The sequence below is a fragment of the Budorcas taxicolor genome, chromosome 16 (genome assembly GCF_023091745.1).
Source record: "Budorcas taxicolor isolate Tak-1 chromosome 16, Takin1.1, whole genome shotgun sequence".
Lineage (NCBI taxonomy): Eukaryota > Metazoa > Chordata > Mammalia > Artiodactyla > Bovidae > Budorcas > Budorcas taxicolor.
Window position 1 is genome coordinate 45,779,079 of NC_068925.1, and position 19,199 is coordinate 45,798,277.

A 19,199-nucleotide genomic window follows, 5' to 3' on the forward strand; every position below is an offset into this window, starting at 1 on the left:
CTCTGGCCCTTATATCTGTGGTTGTCTCACTCCTTCACACTGCTTTGGGAGATGAGTTTTGAGTCAGCAAACCAGTGGTCAAAAACAGTTTTCTTTTCCTTTTTTTTTTTTTTTGGATTAAAGTCACATTAGAGGTCAAGCCTGTGAGTGCAATAATATGCAAACAGCTTTGAAGAATAATAGTCTTCTATGCTTTACCATTTTTTTTTGAGACTATTAAAAGTTCTATTAAAGCAGTTAAATGATTCTTTTTTAAATATAGTTTAGTAATAAAATGTAAGATGCACAAGATCAGTAACTTTTTTTTTTTTAGTGGTTAGCAAGTTGCTAAAGTATGATAGTTGTTTCTTTTCCCTTCTTCCATTTTGTGCTTAAGCATTTCAGCAAATGGTGGGGACTTAACTAACGGGCAAAAACAGATTCGGCAGGACACTTTTTCCTGTTACTCCTGCTGTATGTTATTCCTCTTCTAGATTTTGCTGACCAGGACTGGTTATTTATTGTGCTTTTTATAGTAGAAGTTGAACCTGAAAGAAAAATTTTGTAGAATTTTCCTATTTTGGGAAACTCAGTTATAATATTCTCCTAATTAATTTTTTCTTATTTTCCTTTTTGGACAGACTCTGGAAGAGAACTTGTCATTACAGACCCAGTTATCAAGAACCGAGAGCTCTTCATTTCCGATTACGTTGACACTTACCATGCCGCCGCCCTCAGGTAAGCACCCAAGATGCGTGATCCTTCTGTGGAGAAGAAGTCGTCAAGCATGCAGGTACAGAGTCTGAGCTGTCCGGATCTCATCTGATATCGTAATACCAGTCACACTCCATGTGTGGTCTCAGCAAGCTGGCACTCGGTGTGAACTTTGTGGATTGTTGAGGTCTCAGAGGTGGCCTCTGTCTTCACTAGTCTGGGTGGAGGGAAAATCTATATTTTTTTCTTCCTTCCTTCCTCCCCCACCCCCTATAGTTATATATTTTATTTCCTTGAAAATTTATTGCTGAATTACTTAGGGTGAGGTGTTAAACAGATTGGGCTTCCCTGGTGGCTCAAATGGTAAAGAATCTGCCTGCAATGCAGAAGACCCATGTTTAATACCTGGGTTGGAAAGATCCCCTGGAGGAGGAAATGGCTACCCACTCCAGTATTCTTGGCTGGAGAATCCCATGGACAGAGGAGCCTGGCGGGCTACAGTCCGTGGGGTCACCAAGAGGCGGACATGACTGATTATTATATAGATTATTGCCTGAAGAATCAGTCTCTGCCACTAGAAAAGTGTTCGTCGCTGACTTGTGTTTGACTCTGTGCGATCCCATGGACTGTAGCCTGCCAGATTCCTCTGTCCACGGGATTCTCCAGGCAAGAATACTGGAATGGGTTGCCATTTCCTCCTCCAGGGGATCTTCCCCATCCAGGGATAGAATCCACATTTCTTGTGTCTCCTGCATTTTGGAAGGCAGATTCTTTTCCGCTGTGCCACCTGGGAAGCCCGTTACTTGGGAATGGGGAAAGCATATTGAAGATTTTATTCTGAGGTAACGTTGCTGCTAGTCTTAAAGTCTTTGTTAATAATGCCAAAAAAGTGAGCATAAGCTTCATACCTTTTGGTATATTCTGTCCCTTTCAAGAAAAAAAATACCTATTTATTCTGGTATATTTTGTTTATGAGATGAAGACTTGGGGCTTCTTAAGTGGTAAAGGAATAAGACAAGAGATTTTATTATACCTTTTCCCCCATCAGAAATAACAAAAATGGTGAAAGAACCACTTTTTTTGTTTAAGAATACAGTTTAAAAACAAATCATAGGGATTTGCTGGCGTTTAGCTACAATGAGATAGAGCGATTTCTCTATTATATTGCTCAGATGGTATTCAGCAGAACCATCTGGAGCCTCTTGTATAAAGCTGCGTAGCTCAAGCCAGTTATTTCAAGGCAAAGTGTAGCAACTTTTAACACAGGGCAGGTTTGGGCAAACTTTTTTGGTCAGACAGTCTTTCATGGTCTCTAATTGCAGCTACTCAGTTCAGCCATCATAGTACAAACGCCAGAGGCAATGCGTAAACAAGTGAGATGGCTGCGTGCCAATAAAACTTTACTTGCAAACACCGAAGTCTGAATTTCATTTAATTTCCACATGTCAGGAGATGCAAGTCTTCTCTGACTTAGTTTGTGGCCATTTAAAAATGGAAAGACCATTCTTAGATCTCAGGCTGTACAAGAGCAGGTGGTAGACCAGCTCTGGATTGCAGACCGAAGTCTGCCAGCTCCTGCTGTAAGCAAAGGCGTGTATGGGGTTAGATTTGGCTTCTTACAGAGCTTGAGATACATTTGGAGAATTCCTGTAGTGTTTTATAAATTTCTTTCAAAATTCCCCCAAGCTTTTCATGTCTTCTTGGGGGTGGGTTTCCAATCTTAAACTTGCATGATGAACAGAGTGAATTAATGGAAGGTTGGACAGATTGATGGAACCACTGAATTGTCAGCCAAGACAAGTGGATTGATCCTGGGATAATTTCTTACCTGTTTTACATGCTTCCCACCCCCACACCCCCATCTTATTTCATTGATTCAGGTGAATGATTTATAATCAGTTTAGAGTTTAAGTTAAGTAAACATGTGATATAAGTTACTCTGGTTATTCAATGGATTTTTATACATTTGCTTACAGCAAATTTATTTGAAAATTTATCAGAGACTGATAGATCTGTATAGTCATTTTATACTATTTTAGCATTTTTAGAAGAACCAGTTGTTCCAGATAATTCTAGGTGGACCCAGATGAATGAACTTTGACTCGGTTTATAATCAGTATCTTCTGTAATTGTGTGTGTCATCGTGTCTTCAGTGGCCACCGAAGAGCTGGAGTGCTATTGCGGTGATTCCTTATCTCCTTTTCGCTGTGTATGCGACTAGAACCCTTCTTGATTAGCTTTTTTTTTTTTTTCCTCATGTGGCATTTTCCTTTAAAGAGGTCATGAGATGGTTTTATAAAATTGTCATCTTAAATTTGATTTTTGTCTGCTACAAACAGAGCATCTCTTGGGTGACTTGACAGTTGGGTTTTTTTCCCCAAGGACACCAGATGAATGTGAGCATCACCACATGGTTACTGGTGATCTGGTCTAGCAGCTGCTCTGTAACCCTTGTGGGTGTGTTGACGTTTGTCTGCATCTGGGGCTCATCTGGGGGTTCTTGCTTTTGCTTGATAATCCTGGTTTGCAGTGGCAGAGTGCTCACCATAGGATCACTCTGATAAAAGCAGAGTTGAATAGCGTGCCCCTAGGAATCTCTATTCCTTTTCTCTTCACTAAAGCTAGATTACTTTAATTTTAAAGTATGGGTGTGGGGGTTAGGCTTTCATTTTTCAATTCCAATTCTTCATTCACCGTTTGACCATTGAAAGAATTTTTTTCATTCTCCACAGGTAAAAAATAGTACTGCCAAAAATAAACTTCAATTTTGAAAGAGGACAAATAAAATAGTCCATAGGCACATGAACGAGGATCAAATGAATGTACTGAAAAACCCATGGAGGACAAAAAAGAAAGAAAAAGGACGATAGTGCTTACTTAGCACCATTCTTCTCAGAGATCAAAGTGCTCAGTTGTGTGGATTCTTTGGGCTCACAGAGCCTCTGAGGGGGCTCTGGCCTTCCATTCAGTCAGGAGGAAACCCATGTATAACTTTCTCTTTCAAGCTGGTGCTGGGGTTGGGCTGTAAAGGCCCAGAGAGCTTTGTCCTTTCACCATCACAAATCAAAAGGAAAACAGAACTCCTAGGCAGCCTCTCTGTGTAAATGGAGCCTGTAGCATTCCCCCCGTGCCCCCTGCCGACCGGATTTATTCCCAGAAGAGATGGTGGGATCTTCACAGTAGTAGAAATCTGAGTTAAGGTCCAGCATTATTGCTGTGCTGCTGTTCTTAAATTTTTGCCTTGGCTATCCCCCATTCCTACCTTTGAGGCTAAGTTTGTACAACTGTTTATTTTCTTTTCTTCTTTACGTTGATCAATAACCAGGTAGTAATACTATGTTAGTAGTCTTTTTGAGTTTTCCTTACTCCCAGGTTTGTATTTTTGGCTGACACTGGTGTGATAGGAAAAGATCCAGATGGAAATTAGGAGACTTTAGCTTGAATCCTGGCTCTGCTCCCTGGTTTCATGACGAAGGTCACATTTGTTAACCTTAGTGCCTTCTTTTTAACAAACTTAGAAAAAACGTCATATGATTAAGTGACAGAACCCTGAACTGGTTCTGTATCCAGGAAAGTACAGAGCATGAAGAAGCCTCTTGCAGAATATCTCATACTCAGTAGCCTGAGTAGTGCTCATGAATCTGAATTGGCTTCTTAAAGGCATAAAGCGAAGAAAATAAAAAGTGAAATGAAGTACAGTTCTGTGTTGAGTTCTTGGTGGTACAGTTACTTCATTTCTCTGTGGCCTCTGGGATGACTTGAGTGGATTCTCAGATCACTTCAGGCATGGGGAGAAGTGTTCAGCCCTAGGAGCCATCTCCAGATGTTCTGAGAATCAGCAGATTAGCTAGATTAAGCTAAATAAAAAAATGTAGCTTGCAGTTTATTTGCTGTTATAGTTTTTTTTTTTTTTTGCCCTAAGGATAATATTTTATTGACATCAAAGGATCAAGAGTGATTGTTTTTTGATTGGATTATGAACATGTGACCCAGACAATATTTTCAGGTCACTTGTAACAAAAGATTCTCAAGTATTGATAGAGGAGGGCAGACAGGAGGTCACAGCTGTCTTGTCAGCTTGAGAGCTATTTTCCAGCCTTCTGATTATCTGTGACCTATTGGGAAAAAAATATCCAAGGTAGGTCAGGTTATAAGATGTCATCTAACCTAGGAATTCACTGACATAAGAATATGTTTTAGAGTGAATTTTCTGGAAGCCCTGGACCAAGAAACCTTAAATTATGTCTTTTGGGCTTCTGATTGCCCCTTTTTCAACCCAAATCAAATTATCTGCTTACTTTGTTATGGACAGCTGGAATCACATGTGTGTAGTAATTGAAACAGATTAATGACATCATGGTATAGTTCCTCAGCCCTTCCTTAGAATTTGCAAAGTTCCTTTAGCTCCAGCAAGTTCCCTCAGGGCTCTCACGAAGCCTCAGAGCTCTTAGTGTTGCAACTTAAGACTCATTTTCCAGCTTCAGTCCACAGTTCTTTTTATGTGAAATGACTGACCTACAGCATTTTTATTCTTTTTATTGTTCTGTCTGTACATGCTTAGAACTTCATTAGATACCATAACTTGCCAACCATTGATTTCTTTATTCATCCATCATTTAACACATTATTGAGCTACTCATAGGGGGAAGGCTCTGTAGGTGCTGGGAACACCTCACTGAGTAGTATGCTGTCTCTGCCCTTGAACACGTCATAGTCTTTTAAAAATTGTATTGTTGGGAGCTACTTTTGGACACAAAGAAAAGTTACAAATACTGAATTTCCATGTATCTCTCTCCCAGTCTTCATCTGTGTTAGCATCTTATGTAATTACAGTATAGCTGTCAGAACCAAGAAATAGCATTGGAACAATGCCATTGAATCAAAGACCTTACTTGGTTTTCATGGTCACCTTACTTCATTTGGGTTGCTAGAAACAAAAGACGATAGACTGGGTGGCTTATAAACAAGAGAAATTTCATTCTCAGAGTTTTGGAGGCTAGAGGTTCCAGGTGTGTGTGTTTGTGTCTTAGGCTGCCTGTGTGTGTGAGTTCTGGTGAACACCTGGCTCTGGTGTGCAGACTGCTGGCTTCTCCCTGTGTCTTCACATGGTTCAGAGCAGAGGGCATGGTCTGCCTAGCACCACAAGATTCCTCGTACCTCCCCTTTTCTTTTTTCTTTTTGCCATTGCTCACTGCATGTGTGACCTTAGTTCCCCAACCAGGGATCAAACCCACGCCCCCTGAAGTGAAAGCAGAGTCTTAACCAGGGAGGTCCCTCTCCTCCCCTTTACTGCTAACTTCTTTCTTCTACAGTGAAACACTCAGCTCTTATTTTTTAAAAATATATTTATATTTGCTTATTTTTATCCAATTCTTTGATATACTTAGTTTCAGAATTTGTTACCCATGCACCTGTGAGAAACAAATTTATTGACTGCATCTTAGTCTTAAGTCTTATGTACAATCCCTGGGGTCACAAAGAGTCAGACATTTCTGAGTGACTAACACATTTTTTCACATAGTGTATATTATGGACAAGAGCCTGTTTTCTCAAATCATTCAGGTCAGTTCTGTTTTTCATAGCTCCCTAGGTGTGCTTGTATTATTTATTTATGGTATAGCTAGGTTCACCTTTGTTAGACTTTTATTCCAACTTTGGTTCCTCTTCGTTGATTTGAGATGTTTAGTTTTTGGGTGAGGGAGGGTTTGTGGACTATTGCTGTGGATCCAAGGTTCAGAGCTGTAAGAAGATCCAGTCTTGAGCCCCACTGCCATGTTCCCATTCCCCATTTCTTCCCTCCTCTTGCCTAGCTACCTGGTATAGATAACTGATCCCTTTACCTCTTAGTTTATCCTTCTTGTATTTTCTTTTCACAGATGAGCAAGTACATGTCTATTTTCTTGTGCCTTCTTTCTTACGTGTAGGCTAGCATACTCTTTTGCACTTTGCTTTTTTTCACTTCGTGGTTCTAGAAATTGCACCATGGCAGTTCATTCCGCTCATTCTTTTCCACAGCTGTGTAGCATTCCACTGTATGGCTGTGCTGTGGCTTACTCACCTGCTGTCTTGTGTGTGCAGGCATGTGGGTTGTTTCGATCATAAACGGTGCTGCAGTGAGCATCCTTGTGCAGATGTGATTCCTTATTACTGGACGAGTATCTTCAGGGTGGATTCCTAGGAAAGGGGTTGCTGAATTGAAAAGTTTATGTGTATATGTTTCCCGCCCTGAGAGCGTATACCAGTTTGCATTTCCTCCAACAATGTCTGAGGCTTTCTGTTTCCCAACAGAATGTGTTATGTTATTTTAAAAACTTTTGCCTGTCTGACTGATAGATGAGAAACAGTATCTCAGTGTTGTTCTACTTTACTTTGCTAACAGTGAGTGAGTTTGAGCATTTTTTCATTTCTGAAGGATATTTTTGTCTATATTTCTGTGAATTATCTGTTCACGTCTTTTCTGTGGGTTTTTATCTTTGTCTCTCCCTTTCTAAAAGTTATTAATATGCCTGTTGCAGATATTTTCTCCTACTTGTCCGTTTTCTTGTAATTTTATCATTTTAAAAATTACGCAAAGCTTATTTCTGTTTAGTCAGACTTACCAGTCTTTTCTTTGATTCCCTCAGGACTTTGAGTCATAGTTAGAAAGTACTTACTTACACCATTATTTCTTTTTTTTTTTGGATGGGCTGGGGGAGATGTGTTAGGTTTTTGTTGCTTCTCTAGTTGCAGTTCAAGGGTTTGGTTGCCCTGTGGCAGGTGGGATCATAGTTCCCTGTGCAGAGATTGAACCTGCATTTGCTGCACTGGAAGATGGATTCTTCACCTGTGGACCACCAGGGAAGCCCCCTTACCCCACGTTTTATAGAGGCATTCTACCCGACTGACCCACCCAGTACCGTTTACTGTCTTTACCTCAGTGGTTTGAGATGTCCCCTTTATTTCCAGTATGTATTCTGGACTTGCTATTCTGTTTCCTATTGTCTGTTTATGTGCTGGCGCTACACTCTTAATTATAGAGGGTTTATGTGTGTGTTCAGTCATGTCTAACTCTTTGCAGCTCATGGACCACAGCCCGCCAGGCTCCTCTCTCCATGGGATTCTCCCAGCAAGAATTCTGGTGTGGGTTGCCCTGCCCCTCTCTGGGGGATCTTCCTGACTTAAGGACTGAACCCGCATTTCCTGTGTCGCCTGCACTGCAGGTGGATCTTTTACCACTGAACTACAGGGGAAGCCCACAGAGGCTTTATAGTATGTTTTAAAAGTTTGGAAAAGTGCCATATTGAAGTTTCCTATCCATGAATAGGGGATATTTTCCCATTTGTTTGTGTTTACTTTTGTGTCTTTGAAGGTGAAGGTGAAAGTGAAGGTGAAGTCTCTCAGTCGTGTCCGACTCGTTGAGGCCTCATAGACTATAGTCTAGCGCACTCATCCGCCTATGGGATTTCCAGGCAAGGGTACTGGAGTGGGCTGCCATTTGTGTCTTTAAGGAGTATTTAAGAAGGTTTCTTAAACACTTAGGACAATTAAATTTTAAAAGTGGCAAGGCAGAGAGGATTTAGTGGCAGTAATGTTGTATATTGTTGTATTTAGAGCAACCACTGAAACTGTTGAACCATGGTTCAACAGAAAGTGAACTGTGAACTTCCAGATGTTCAACCTGGATTTAGAAAAGGCAGAGGAACCAGAGATCAAGTTACCAACATCCATTGGATCATAGAAAAAGCAAGAGAGTTCCAAAAAAACATCTACTTCTGCTTTATTGACTATGCCAAAGCCTTTGGCTGTGTGGATCACAGCAAACTGTGGAAAATTCTTCATAGAGCTCAGAATACCAGACCACCTTACCAGCCCCCTGAGAAATCTGTATGCAGGCCAGGAAGCAACAGTTAGAACTGGACTTGGAACAATAGACTTGTTCCAAATTGGGAAAGGAGTACGTCAAAGCTATATATTGTCACCCTGCTTATTTAACTTATATGTAGAGAACATCATGCGAAATGCCAGGCTGGATGAAGCACAAGATGGAATCAAGACTGCTGGTAGAAATATCAACAACCTCCTATACGCAGATGATAACCCTCCTTATGGCAGAAAGTGAAGAAGAACTAAAGAGCCTGTTGATGAAAGTGAAAGAACAGAGTGAAAAGCTGGGCTAAGACTCAAAAGATGATCTTCAAAAAACAAAGATCATGGCATCTGGTCCCATCACTTCATGGCAAATAGATGGGGAAACAATGGAAATAGTTTCCATTTCCATGGAAACTGATGGGGAAATTTTATTCTCTTGGGCTTCAAAATCACTGCACATGGTGACTGCAGCTGTGAAATTAAAAGAGACTTGCTCCTAGGGAGAAAAGCTATGACCAACCTAAACAGCACATAAAAAGCAGAGACATTACTTTGCTGACAAAGCTCCATCTAGTCAAAGCTATGGTTTTTCCACTAGTCATGTATGGATGTGAGAGTTGGACCATAAAGAAAGCTGAGCATTGAAGAATTGATGCTTTTGAACTGTGGTGTTGGAGAAGTCTCTTGAGAGTCCCTTATACAGCAATGAGATCAAACCAGTCCATCCTAAAGGAAATCAGTCCTGAATTTTGGAAGGACTGACACTGAAGCTGAAACTCCAATACTTTGGCCACCTGATGCAAAGAACTGGCTCATTGGAAAAGACCCTGATGCTGGGAAAGATTGAAGGCAGGAGGAGAAGGGGACGACAGAGGATGAGATGGTTGGATGGCATCACTGACTTGATGGACATGAGTTTGAGCAAGTTCTGGGAGTTAGTGATGGACAGAGAATCCTGGCATGCTGCAGTCCATGGGGTGGCAAAGAGTCAGACATGACTGAGTGACTGAACTGACTGTAAAATTATATAGAGCAATACACTCAGAACACTGTATCAAGATGGAATCTAGAAAACCTTCATATAACCCATAAAGGAAGGCAGAGGAAACGGAAGAACTAGAAACAGAAAAGAAATCTAAAAAAGAAAAAAATTCTATGCCTATGCAACAGACATGATAATCCCTCTGTCTCACAATCTTTTTCCCCCTCATTTTTGTTTAAGAGTGGCAGTGATAGCTGTAAACAAACGTGCTACTCTGAGCTGTCTGTATAAGCTTGTGGGCCTCTCTCTCCATGAGTTTCTCTGAGGTTTGTATATCTGGGGTGTATGAAGACTTGCTCAATTCTGGGTCTAGTTTGAGGGAATGAATTTCTGGCCAGGGTTTCCATTTGTTTCTCTGCTTGTATGAGGAGGTTCTCTCTTTTTTTTCGTCCCCTTCAGATGGCCCTCTCCCACTAGCCACAGAGCTGTCTAGGTGGTCTGGTGCCCAGGGCATACCTGTGGGGCATCACAGCAAAGCACTTCCCAAGAAAGTCTTTCCCAGGAAACTCTTGTTGCTGCTGAACAGAAGGACCCTCAAGCATGATGCTTCTCTGTCTTTAGAAGCATCACGTTAGATATGGGGACTGCAGGACTGAGGAGACTGTGAAAGCAACTGTTTCAGCGAGGTGGGCGTGATGGCAATTTTCTCCTAGCAGTCTCTCTGCCTCCATTTCACAAACACTGTCAAATAATGTACTGTTCTGAGCTAGAGCATGAAGAAAGGAGAGCGCTGGAGAAAAAATACTGAGTGCTTAAAAAGGTACATGCACACACACTTTAAACGCAAGCTCTTCAGCGCCAGGTGACATGAGACATATCTCAGAATGGATTCCGGCCAGTTAGAACCAACTGAGTGCTGAGGGGCTTCCTGCTCAGGCCAGCCCTGTCTTCACCTCTGCCCAGTACTCAGGGCTCCTGAACCGGCAGGGACAGCTGCAGCTCCATGCTGATGACACTTGCTTTATTTTCTCCCAGTACTTTATATATATATATATATACCAAAAAATTCAGAATTCAAGTTTACATTTTCATAAATTTTGGCAAATTTGTTTGACCCCAAACAAGACACAAGATGTTCCCATCATCCTAAAAATTTCCCTTCAGCAGCTCTTCTCTCTAAACTTCCCTCCCCAAAACAGCCACTGTTCTGATTTCTCCCACCATCAATTCCTCTATGCTCTTCTAGAACTTCATATAAACAGAATCATACAGTATGTAATTTTTTTGTGTGTGGCTTCTTTTACACAACTTTTAGTTTTTTAGATTTTTCACAATGTGCTATCATCAGTAACTCTTTCCTATGTATTGTTATCTAGTAATCTCATTATAAAATATATAGTACTTTGTTTACCTGTTTCTTTGTTGATGGACATTTTGTACCAAGGCTAGTGTGAACAAACTGTTACAAACAACAACAAAAGCACAATGAAGGAAGCAGTAATGATAGAAGCAGAAATTTATGAGAAAAAAACATTAGGTCTAATTAATCAAGTACTTTAAAGAATTCTGATATTTTATTAAAAGTACATTATGACCAACTGGGATTTATTCCAGGAATGCAGGGTAGGTTTACTGCTCAAGACTCTGTTAATACCATATACCATGTTAGTAAGTCTAGAGGAAAAGCTTATCCCCAAAACTATGGTTGTGATGCAGTTATTCTAAAGTAGGTGTCGTGTTTAATGGGAATACCTGAGAGACATTGTCATTGAGATCAGGAAGAAGGTGAAGATGTCCTCAGTTTCCACTGCCTTCCACGTTTTCATCGTGTTAGCCGAACAGTGCAGCTGGAGACTTCCATTTGTTGTTCAGTCGCTAACTCTGGACTGATTCTTTGCAACTCCGTGAGCTGTGGCTCTCCAGGCTCCTCTGTCTGTGGGATTTTTCAGGCAAGCATACTGGGATGGGTTGTCATTTCTTCTTCCAGGGGATCTTTCCACCTCAGGTATTAAACCCTCATCTTCTTGTCAGGTGAATTCTTTACCACTGAGCTACTAGAGAAGCCCTCAGTAGAAGCTTAAGAAAGGGTGAAGAAGAAGTGAAACTATGTTTATTTCCATATATAGTTAGCATTCGGGAAAACCTCAGAGAATCAATGATTAAACTATATCATATGCTAAAAAATTGAGTAGCAGGATATAAAAGTAACATATGAATATCCATACTCTTCCTATAATTAAACAGGAAACAGTTGAAGGACATAGTGGTAGATAAAACCCCATTAGTGCAGTTTCATAGTCATTTACCAGATGACAGCCTTCTCTTCTCAGTGATCTGGGTTTTCCCTGAACCATTTGTGTTGCCCCTCCAGTAAAGAATCTGCCTGCAAGTGTGGAAGATTTGGGTTCGATCCCTGGGTTGGGAAGATCCCCTGGAAGAGGTCATGGTAATCTACTTCAGTGTTCTTGCCTGGAGAATCCCCAAGGACAGAGGAGCCTGGTGGGCTACTGTCCATGGGGTCAAAAAGAGTCAGGCACAACTGAGCACCTAAGCACAGCACAGCCGTGTCCTTCCCTGGGAGCATTTTGGTGGTGTTTTTGGGTGTCACAGTGATGGCGCGTGTGGGTGCTTTGGGGCAGAGGCTAGGGATGCTGCTCACTATAGGAAAGCTGCTGTCAACAAAGGATTTTAAGTAAAATTTAAAGTTCATTTCTCTTCAGTTGCACCAATCACATTTTAAGTGTTCAGTAACCCTATGCTGTCTTCTAATCAGTTGTATACAAAGGAACTTTAGGAATTCAATAGTATTTGTATTACATTTCTAAAATGGAGATTGTCTGAGATCATCTTGTCTTCTGCCCAATACTGAGGCTTTGGTCACAGGTTCCTTAAGCTATTTGGGAAAGGAGGGTGTTGCTTTTTGATTTGGCAGGAAGTGAATGAACATCTGCCATATTGACATCCCTCAGTTTCTTTCACTAACACCTTGGCCAGTAGCAAGTGTGTGCATATTGTTAACGTTTCAGCTAGTGGATCCTTGTGGGAATGGAATGCCTACTCAAGCAGTGGGAGGTCACATCCCTGGAAGTGTCTCACATGTGTTGTTGATGAACCTTTGATCCACCAATTCTCTTTACTCTGATTTTAGCCTTTGGCTTCCACTTGATGTTAAAGTTGCCTAAATGGCTAAGGGAGTTGAAATTCTTAAAACCTCCTTGCCTTCTTGGGAATCCTGGAAGTTCTCCCAACACTCCAGTGTGTGCATAGGTGTGTTTCATGGGAAGGTGGGCACTACCTCATGGTGTGATGTAAATGACATTTACATTTGGTGCCTGGAAACTCTGCTTCAGGAGTTATGTAGAATGCTCAACTATATTGTGGTCTAACTTATGTTAGTAGATGAACCTGCCTTACTGCTCTTTATTGCAGTATTTTGATGGAAAGTATTTTCCAATGTAGTCATTTAATGTTACCTGAAGATTTGGGAAGTGTGTATTTCTATATTCAAACACATGTATATATTTAAAAAGTTAAAATTTCTCCAGGTTTTAATTTCCAAGACAGTGAATGTCTTCCATACTCAGTTACACTTTCTCCTTATCTTAAGGCAGCAGGAGAAAAAGGCCCATTTTGCTTTGATGATTACAAAGACTTTAGATGGGTTTTTGGGTAAAGTAGTGTGACTGTGGTTTAAATTTTCCCCAAAAATGTTTCATATCCTTTTATCCCAATCCTGCCCTTAGTTTATCTTTGTTGTTTAATTTTATTATAAGACTTAAAAGACTGAGATAAAAGCAGTTATGTTGTGCCAGCAGCCAGCATGAGGAATCCCGCCTGTGACAAGGTCATGAGGAAGGAAGCCTGACAAAACGCAAGGACGTTAGGCTTCAGGGGTTCCCCCTGGAATTTCCTGAGCATGTACCCCCAAAACCAAAAAATCTGCCAGCTTTTTTACTCTGCTCTTCTGATATTCTCTGAAAAAAGTCAAATCAGGGCTTTAGTCTTCTGCATTTGAAAGGGATGTTTCAGTTAAACCCCTCTGATAGCTCTCTAGCTTGCCTAACAGGTTCCCCCAGACCTCTTACAGCTTGTGAATTGCTTACAGCCCCCAACTGCAAGAGGCACAAAGCTTAAAAGCATCTTAAAGATACAGAGCCTTTTCTAAAGAGCTAAAAATCATATTGGTGACGGGTTTTCACTGTTGACTTAATGATTGCTGCCAGACCTCCATGTTCTTTTATCTTTTAGGCACCTGAGAGAATGTTAATCAATGTAAATGGGATATGGAAAAAGATATATAATAGTTTTGATGTTAGCAACACTAGACTTTTCAGTTAAATATTTTTCTTTTGTTATAAATCACTGTACCCCTTTTACTTGTTATAAATTGCTGTGTCTTTGCTATATAAGAATGTAACTTTATTTAGTGCTTTCTGAGAGTGGCACCAGACTTTGGGAAGATCAACACAAATAAGTCTTCTGGTTGATAAACCCTTATCAGAAAAAAGGCTGTAAAATGTTAATTGGCCCTTTTGGCTGGAAGATGATGTAAATCACCTAAGATTTGTGTATACAACTAGGTATGCAGAGAGAAAAGCCTGGTTTTGATAAGAATCTGGGCTGCTAACGCTGCATAACTTTGTGTTACTCATTGATCTCTATGTATAATCAAAAAGTATAAAAGGCCTTCTGAACAGTAGAGGACGGGCCAGTCACTGGACTGGTTTCCCCCATGTCTCCTCTCTAATTTCTGGCTGAATTCCCATCTTGGGCGTGGAGGCTCACCATGTCTACTTACTTGTCCCGGCTTTTAAGATCCACGTGAGGGGGAGCCCAAGGCGGGGCACCCCCTGATATTCAAGAGGACGCCAGTGGCCTAACGTAGATGGTGCAAGCTCCTTGTCTGGAACTTTATTGGTTTCCCACGTAAACCAAGTTATTCAGCCTTCTTTCTCCACTTAATTTTCCTACTACACTATTTCTCCCTAATCTAATCTTATATTAATAAATAAATAAGTTTTTTCCTCGCCTACTCCGTCTCTTCTTCAGATCACCCTGGTTTCACCGGGGCTGGACCCCGGCAATGTTGTAAAGTTGTAGGTAAAAGCAGTCATGAAACAAAAAATATATATATTTTCGGACATTTTCTTATTTCGGGGGGGAACTCCCATTTTTCTGAATAGATAATTAATGAGTTTGTCACCATATTCTGCATTTTCTTCTAGTACTATGAATTGAGTTACATCTCCCTCACTCATACCTTTCCAGCAGTATTATTTTTTTTTTATAAGGGAAAGAATATTTTTTATTACATACCTCTTACCAGTTCAGTTCAGTGCAGTTGCTCAGTTGTGTCCAACTCTTTGTGACCCCATGAATCACAGCACGCCAGGCTTCCCTGTCCATCACCAACTCCCGGAGTTCACCCAAACCCATGTCCATTGAGTCGGTGATGCCATCCAACCATCTCATCCTCTGTCATCCCCTTCTCCTCCTGCCCTCAGTCTTTCCCAGCATCAGGGTCTTTTGAAATGAGTCAGCTCTTTGCATGAGGTGGCCAAAGTATTGGAGCTTCAGCTTCAGCATCAGTCCTTCCAATGAACACCCAGGACTGATCTCCTTTTGGATGGACTGGTTGGATCTCCTTGCAGTCCAAGGGACTCTCAAGAGTCTTCTCCAGCACCACAGTTCAAAAACATCAATTCTTCTGTCCAGCAGTATTTTGATATACAAAGCAGTTGATGGTATTGCTAACATTTTTTGTTTGTTTATTTTCAGAGGGAAGTGTAACATCTCCCATTTTTCTGACATATTTGCTGCTAGAGAGTTTAAAGCCCGAGTGGATTCATTCTTCTACATACTAGGCTACAACCCTGAGACAAGGTAAGTGCATCACATGGGCCCCTAGGTTGAGAACTTTAGCTTCTCACGCGCGCGCGCGTGTGTGTATTTGTCTGCACTTCTGGGCATATACTCCTAAAATGAAACAGAAAGAGAGAGAGACACAAAGTCCTGTAGTAAATCTCTTTGAAAAGAGTTGTAATTAATGTCTGTGGTATCTAAAGCAGCTTGCCCCCCCGCCGCCTCACTCATTGTTAAGAAAAGGAAAAGTGAGAAATTTGGGTTTGCAGAGGGCAAGATAAAGACATATGTTTTGTTGATTTGTATTTTGAACTTATTATGAACTGTACTCTCATACACATTCATTCAAACCTTCCATTATACCGTACTGAAAATACTAGGACATTGTGGTTGTGTTGATTAGTAATTTGTTCCCTTAATAAATCCCCAGGAACACTCACTGAAATATCTAGTAATGCTGCTAGTATAAGATGGATACATCCATTTCTCAGCCATCTTGGTAAATAGAATTATTACTTTTTGAATGAAAAGTAACAGAGTCAAAATACTATAATTTAACAGAAGAAATTGTCTCCAGTAGGCTGTAATTTTAACTCATCCCATGGGAGAATGTCTGTAAGACTGTATGTATTCATATTTATCTTGTATCACTCATGTGACTGTGTGTTTTATTAAGGATTTTAAAAAAAGAGAGAAAGTCATTAGATGACCAGGTAGTCTATGCTTGCTCAGGACAATCAAGCCATAATCTGCAAGTATAGCGATTGAGAAAGAAATGAAAGATGCTTGGCTCAAGGAAGTTAGTGGGAGAACTACCTTAAGTATAATTGTAGGATTTGTGTTGTTTTAGTGAAAACTTGTTTCTGGGAGATGCTGAGAAATGATAGATAACATTTAGAATGTTGCTGTTTAGCTCATCAAACTAGGGTCAATAAAAGGCAACGTATTCTTTTTTGTGGTTCTAAGAGGCTGCATTAAGCTCTGTTGGAACATACATATTAGTCTTTCTCTCCATATGTATACTAGACAATAGCTATGGGGTAGTAGTCACCTTTTTTGCTTACCTTTAAAAAAAGGAATGAATTTGAGCTTCGTTTTAATTTTCAAAAGTATGCACTATTCCAATGACAGAGAAGGTGATCAGCATTAATATTTAAATAGCACCTTCTGTTTCAGAATATTTATTTTATATATGTTTTAATTAGCTGCCTGGTCATATCTTTTTGTTGCCCCAGTGAAGTGTGGGACACTCGAACTTGGTCTTCTGTCTGGATGGACAGTTGTCTGTTATTACAGTGATGTTGTGTTTATTTAACTTTTTGATAGTAGCTGTCATATTGCACAAGTTAGATTGTTTGAGGGAATTTTGTGTTTTAAGTGTTTAGCTCTTGGGTTCATAACAGCCAGTCAGATTCTTTTTTCACTAGTTTTGGTTTTACATCTATTTTTTGCAGAATGCTTATTTAGAGTGATTTGTAACTTACCTGTGTTAAGCTGGAGACTCAAACTCTTGTCTCATTTTTTTACATGTTGCTGGCAGTCGTTATACTTTATTCATACTTGCCATCAATTTTGCTTTAAAACCTGGGTTAGATGTGTGATAGAGGAATCTATTATTTTTTACCTCAGCTGAAAAGGCAACACCAAACCATGCCTGTAGCAGCACTTTTACAGGCTCTGCATCCTGAATTACTCTAGTGCTTTGGCCTTAGTCCCATTTGTTCATTTCTGTTCTTGTTCCCTGTGTCCAGCTTGTGTTTGGTGTAGTGTAAGAGCTTGGGGGTTGTTGGATGAATTGAGCAGTTCATTAAATAAAATTTTTAATGTGTCCTTGTAAGTGGTAAGTTGGTGGCAGGTCTCAAAAAGTGAATGCGAATGTTTCCAGTGAGGAGCCAACGTGACCCAAGCTCACTGGTTTCACCGTGAACACTACCTTCTCCCTCTGAAGTTCTAGGTTTGATGTATACGTCCCATAGTTTCTCAAATCATCAGAAGTGTGCGTGCGATTTAGCAGAGTTCAGAAAACTGTGTGTCTTCTCCTCCTGGCTTATACACAACCCAGTCCTTAGAATGCTCCGGGCGCATGCTCTTTGTTTCTGCCTTTGTTTCAGGTTTGTGAGGGAGGGGGCGGTGTGATGAGCTGGTTTCTGTATGGTTATCTATCATTTGGATGAGCGGGACCAGCATGGGATGGTGTCTGCCAGGTGTTGTGTGCTGACTTAGTGCCCCGAGTCATCTGCGGAGGATAATCAGACTGTTGTAATAATCCTGTGAGATGGTGCACCGACTGATCAGTAAGACCACTGGAGGTTAAAGAATGATTCTGTGACTCCGAACTTTGATGACTGTTTCCCTCCCTTTAATTAGTGTGGGAACCCTTTAAGTGAGCAGCTAAAACTGAAGTTTAAGATGAAGTTATTTCCATAGCAAATTTCTGATAGTAGTTAACAGTTGATTTATGTAATTTTCCGTAATTTATTTAGCATCTTAGCCAGCACTGAATGTTAGGTTTTTTTTTCTTCTTCTGACATTTATCATAGATCCTTTTATAGGCTACTTTGCCTCCCTAACTTGATTATTACATTCTTGAGAGTGCTGAAAATCAAAAAAATTTCTAAGTTGGGTACTAAAGCTCTTTTGACCATGAAGTCAGAGTTGGCCTGAACTGATATGAAACTTGTTATACTCCTAATATAGTTCACTTTGCTTTTTGCACAACTTTTACTACAAATTACCAATGTGATAGGATAGGGGTCATTGCTCTGACACTGCTGGGGTATTACGTGATATATAAACTATGGAACTTCCTAAATCCAAGAAGTTCTTACTTCTGAATATCCTCTAGTCCTAAGGATCTTAGCTCAGGGATTGTCATATTGTGTTCTTGCTAACTATGACATTTAAGGAACTAAACTTGAGCAAAAAATACAGAAGTAGATGTTTCTAGCTTTAGTGAAGAGTTATTAGTCATTCAGTCATGTCCGGCTTTTTGCAACTCCATGGACTGTAGCCTACCAGGCTCGTCTGTCCATGGACTTCTCCAGGCAAGAATATTGGAGTGGGTAACCATTCCCTTCTCCAGGAGATCTTTCTGACCCGGGAATTGAACCCCAGTCTGAGCCACCAGAGAAGTCCTTTTAGCTTTAAGTATGGATGGCATCACCGACTTAATGGACGTAGGTTTGGGTGGACTCCGGGAATTGGTGATGGACAGGGAGGCCTGGCATGCTGCAGTTCATGGGGTTGCAAAGAGTCGGACACGACTGAGCAACTGAACTGAACTGAACAGTACAGACTACAAAGGGGTGGCAAATGAGAGAGAACTTGGAACCTTCAGTAACTGGAGTTTCCTTTCGGAGTTAGTTTTAATGTTTCTGCTCTCAGGGAGTGCTCACTTTTGCTCCATAGATAAATTTCACTCCAAATTTACTTCTGCATTCAGCATGCCCTGCAACATAATCTCACTATGTTCTCATTTTCTTTGAAGAGACTTATCTAAAATCTGGTTAGAAACTTTAAATAAAGTCAATAAATTTCAGCTCAGAGGTCCTAGTATATAACACCAAGTTGCCCGTATATATGTATTTGGCCAAAACACCAATATCCTTGGTGGAACTAAAGTAGGATTGGTCCTTGCTTAGAAAAACAGCCAGGCATAGAGACCATCCATCCATTTCCTGTCCCTGTTGTTTGTTTGTCTAGTACCTCATGGACATTTAATCTGACTTCTTGATCCTTTTGTTAAGACCAGCAGCCTGGAAAGAGCTCCCCTTTTGGACCCAGGCAGCCGGGGTTCTGATCTGTGCTGCCACTT

General features: G+C 40.6%; 1 protein-coding gene across 2 annotated transcripts in view; it reads left to right on the forward strand.

The window, feature by feature from the left end:
- Positions 1-19,199, forward strand: part of RERE (arginine-glutamic acid dipeptide repeats) — a 416,860-nt gene that overhangs the window by 242,926 nt on the left and 154,735 nt on the right. For both annotated transcript variants that reach the window (XM_052653908.1, XM_052653909.1), the window contains exons 6-7: positions 621-717; positions 15,302-15,406. In XM_052653908.1, coding sequence (XP_052509868.1) covers positions 621-717; positions 15,302-15,406 — 202 coding nt within the window. The remainder of the gene's footprint in view (positions 1-620; positions 718-15,301; positions 15,407-19,199) is intronic.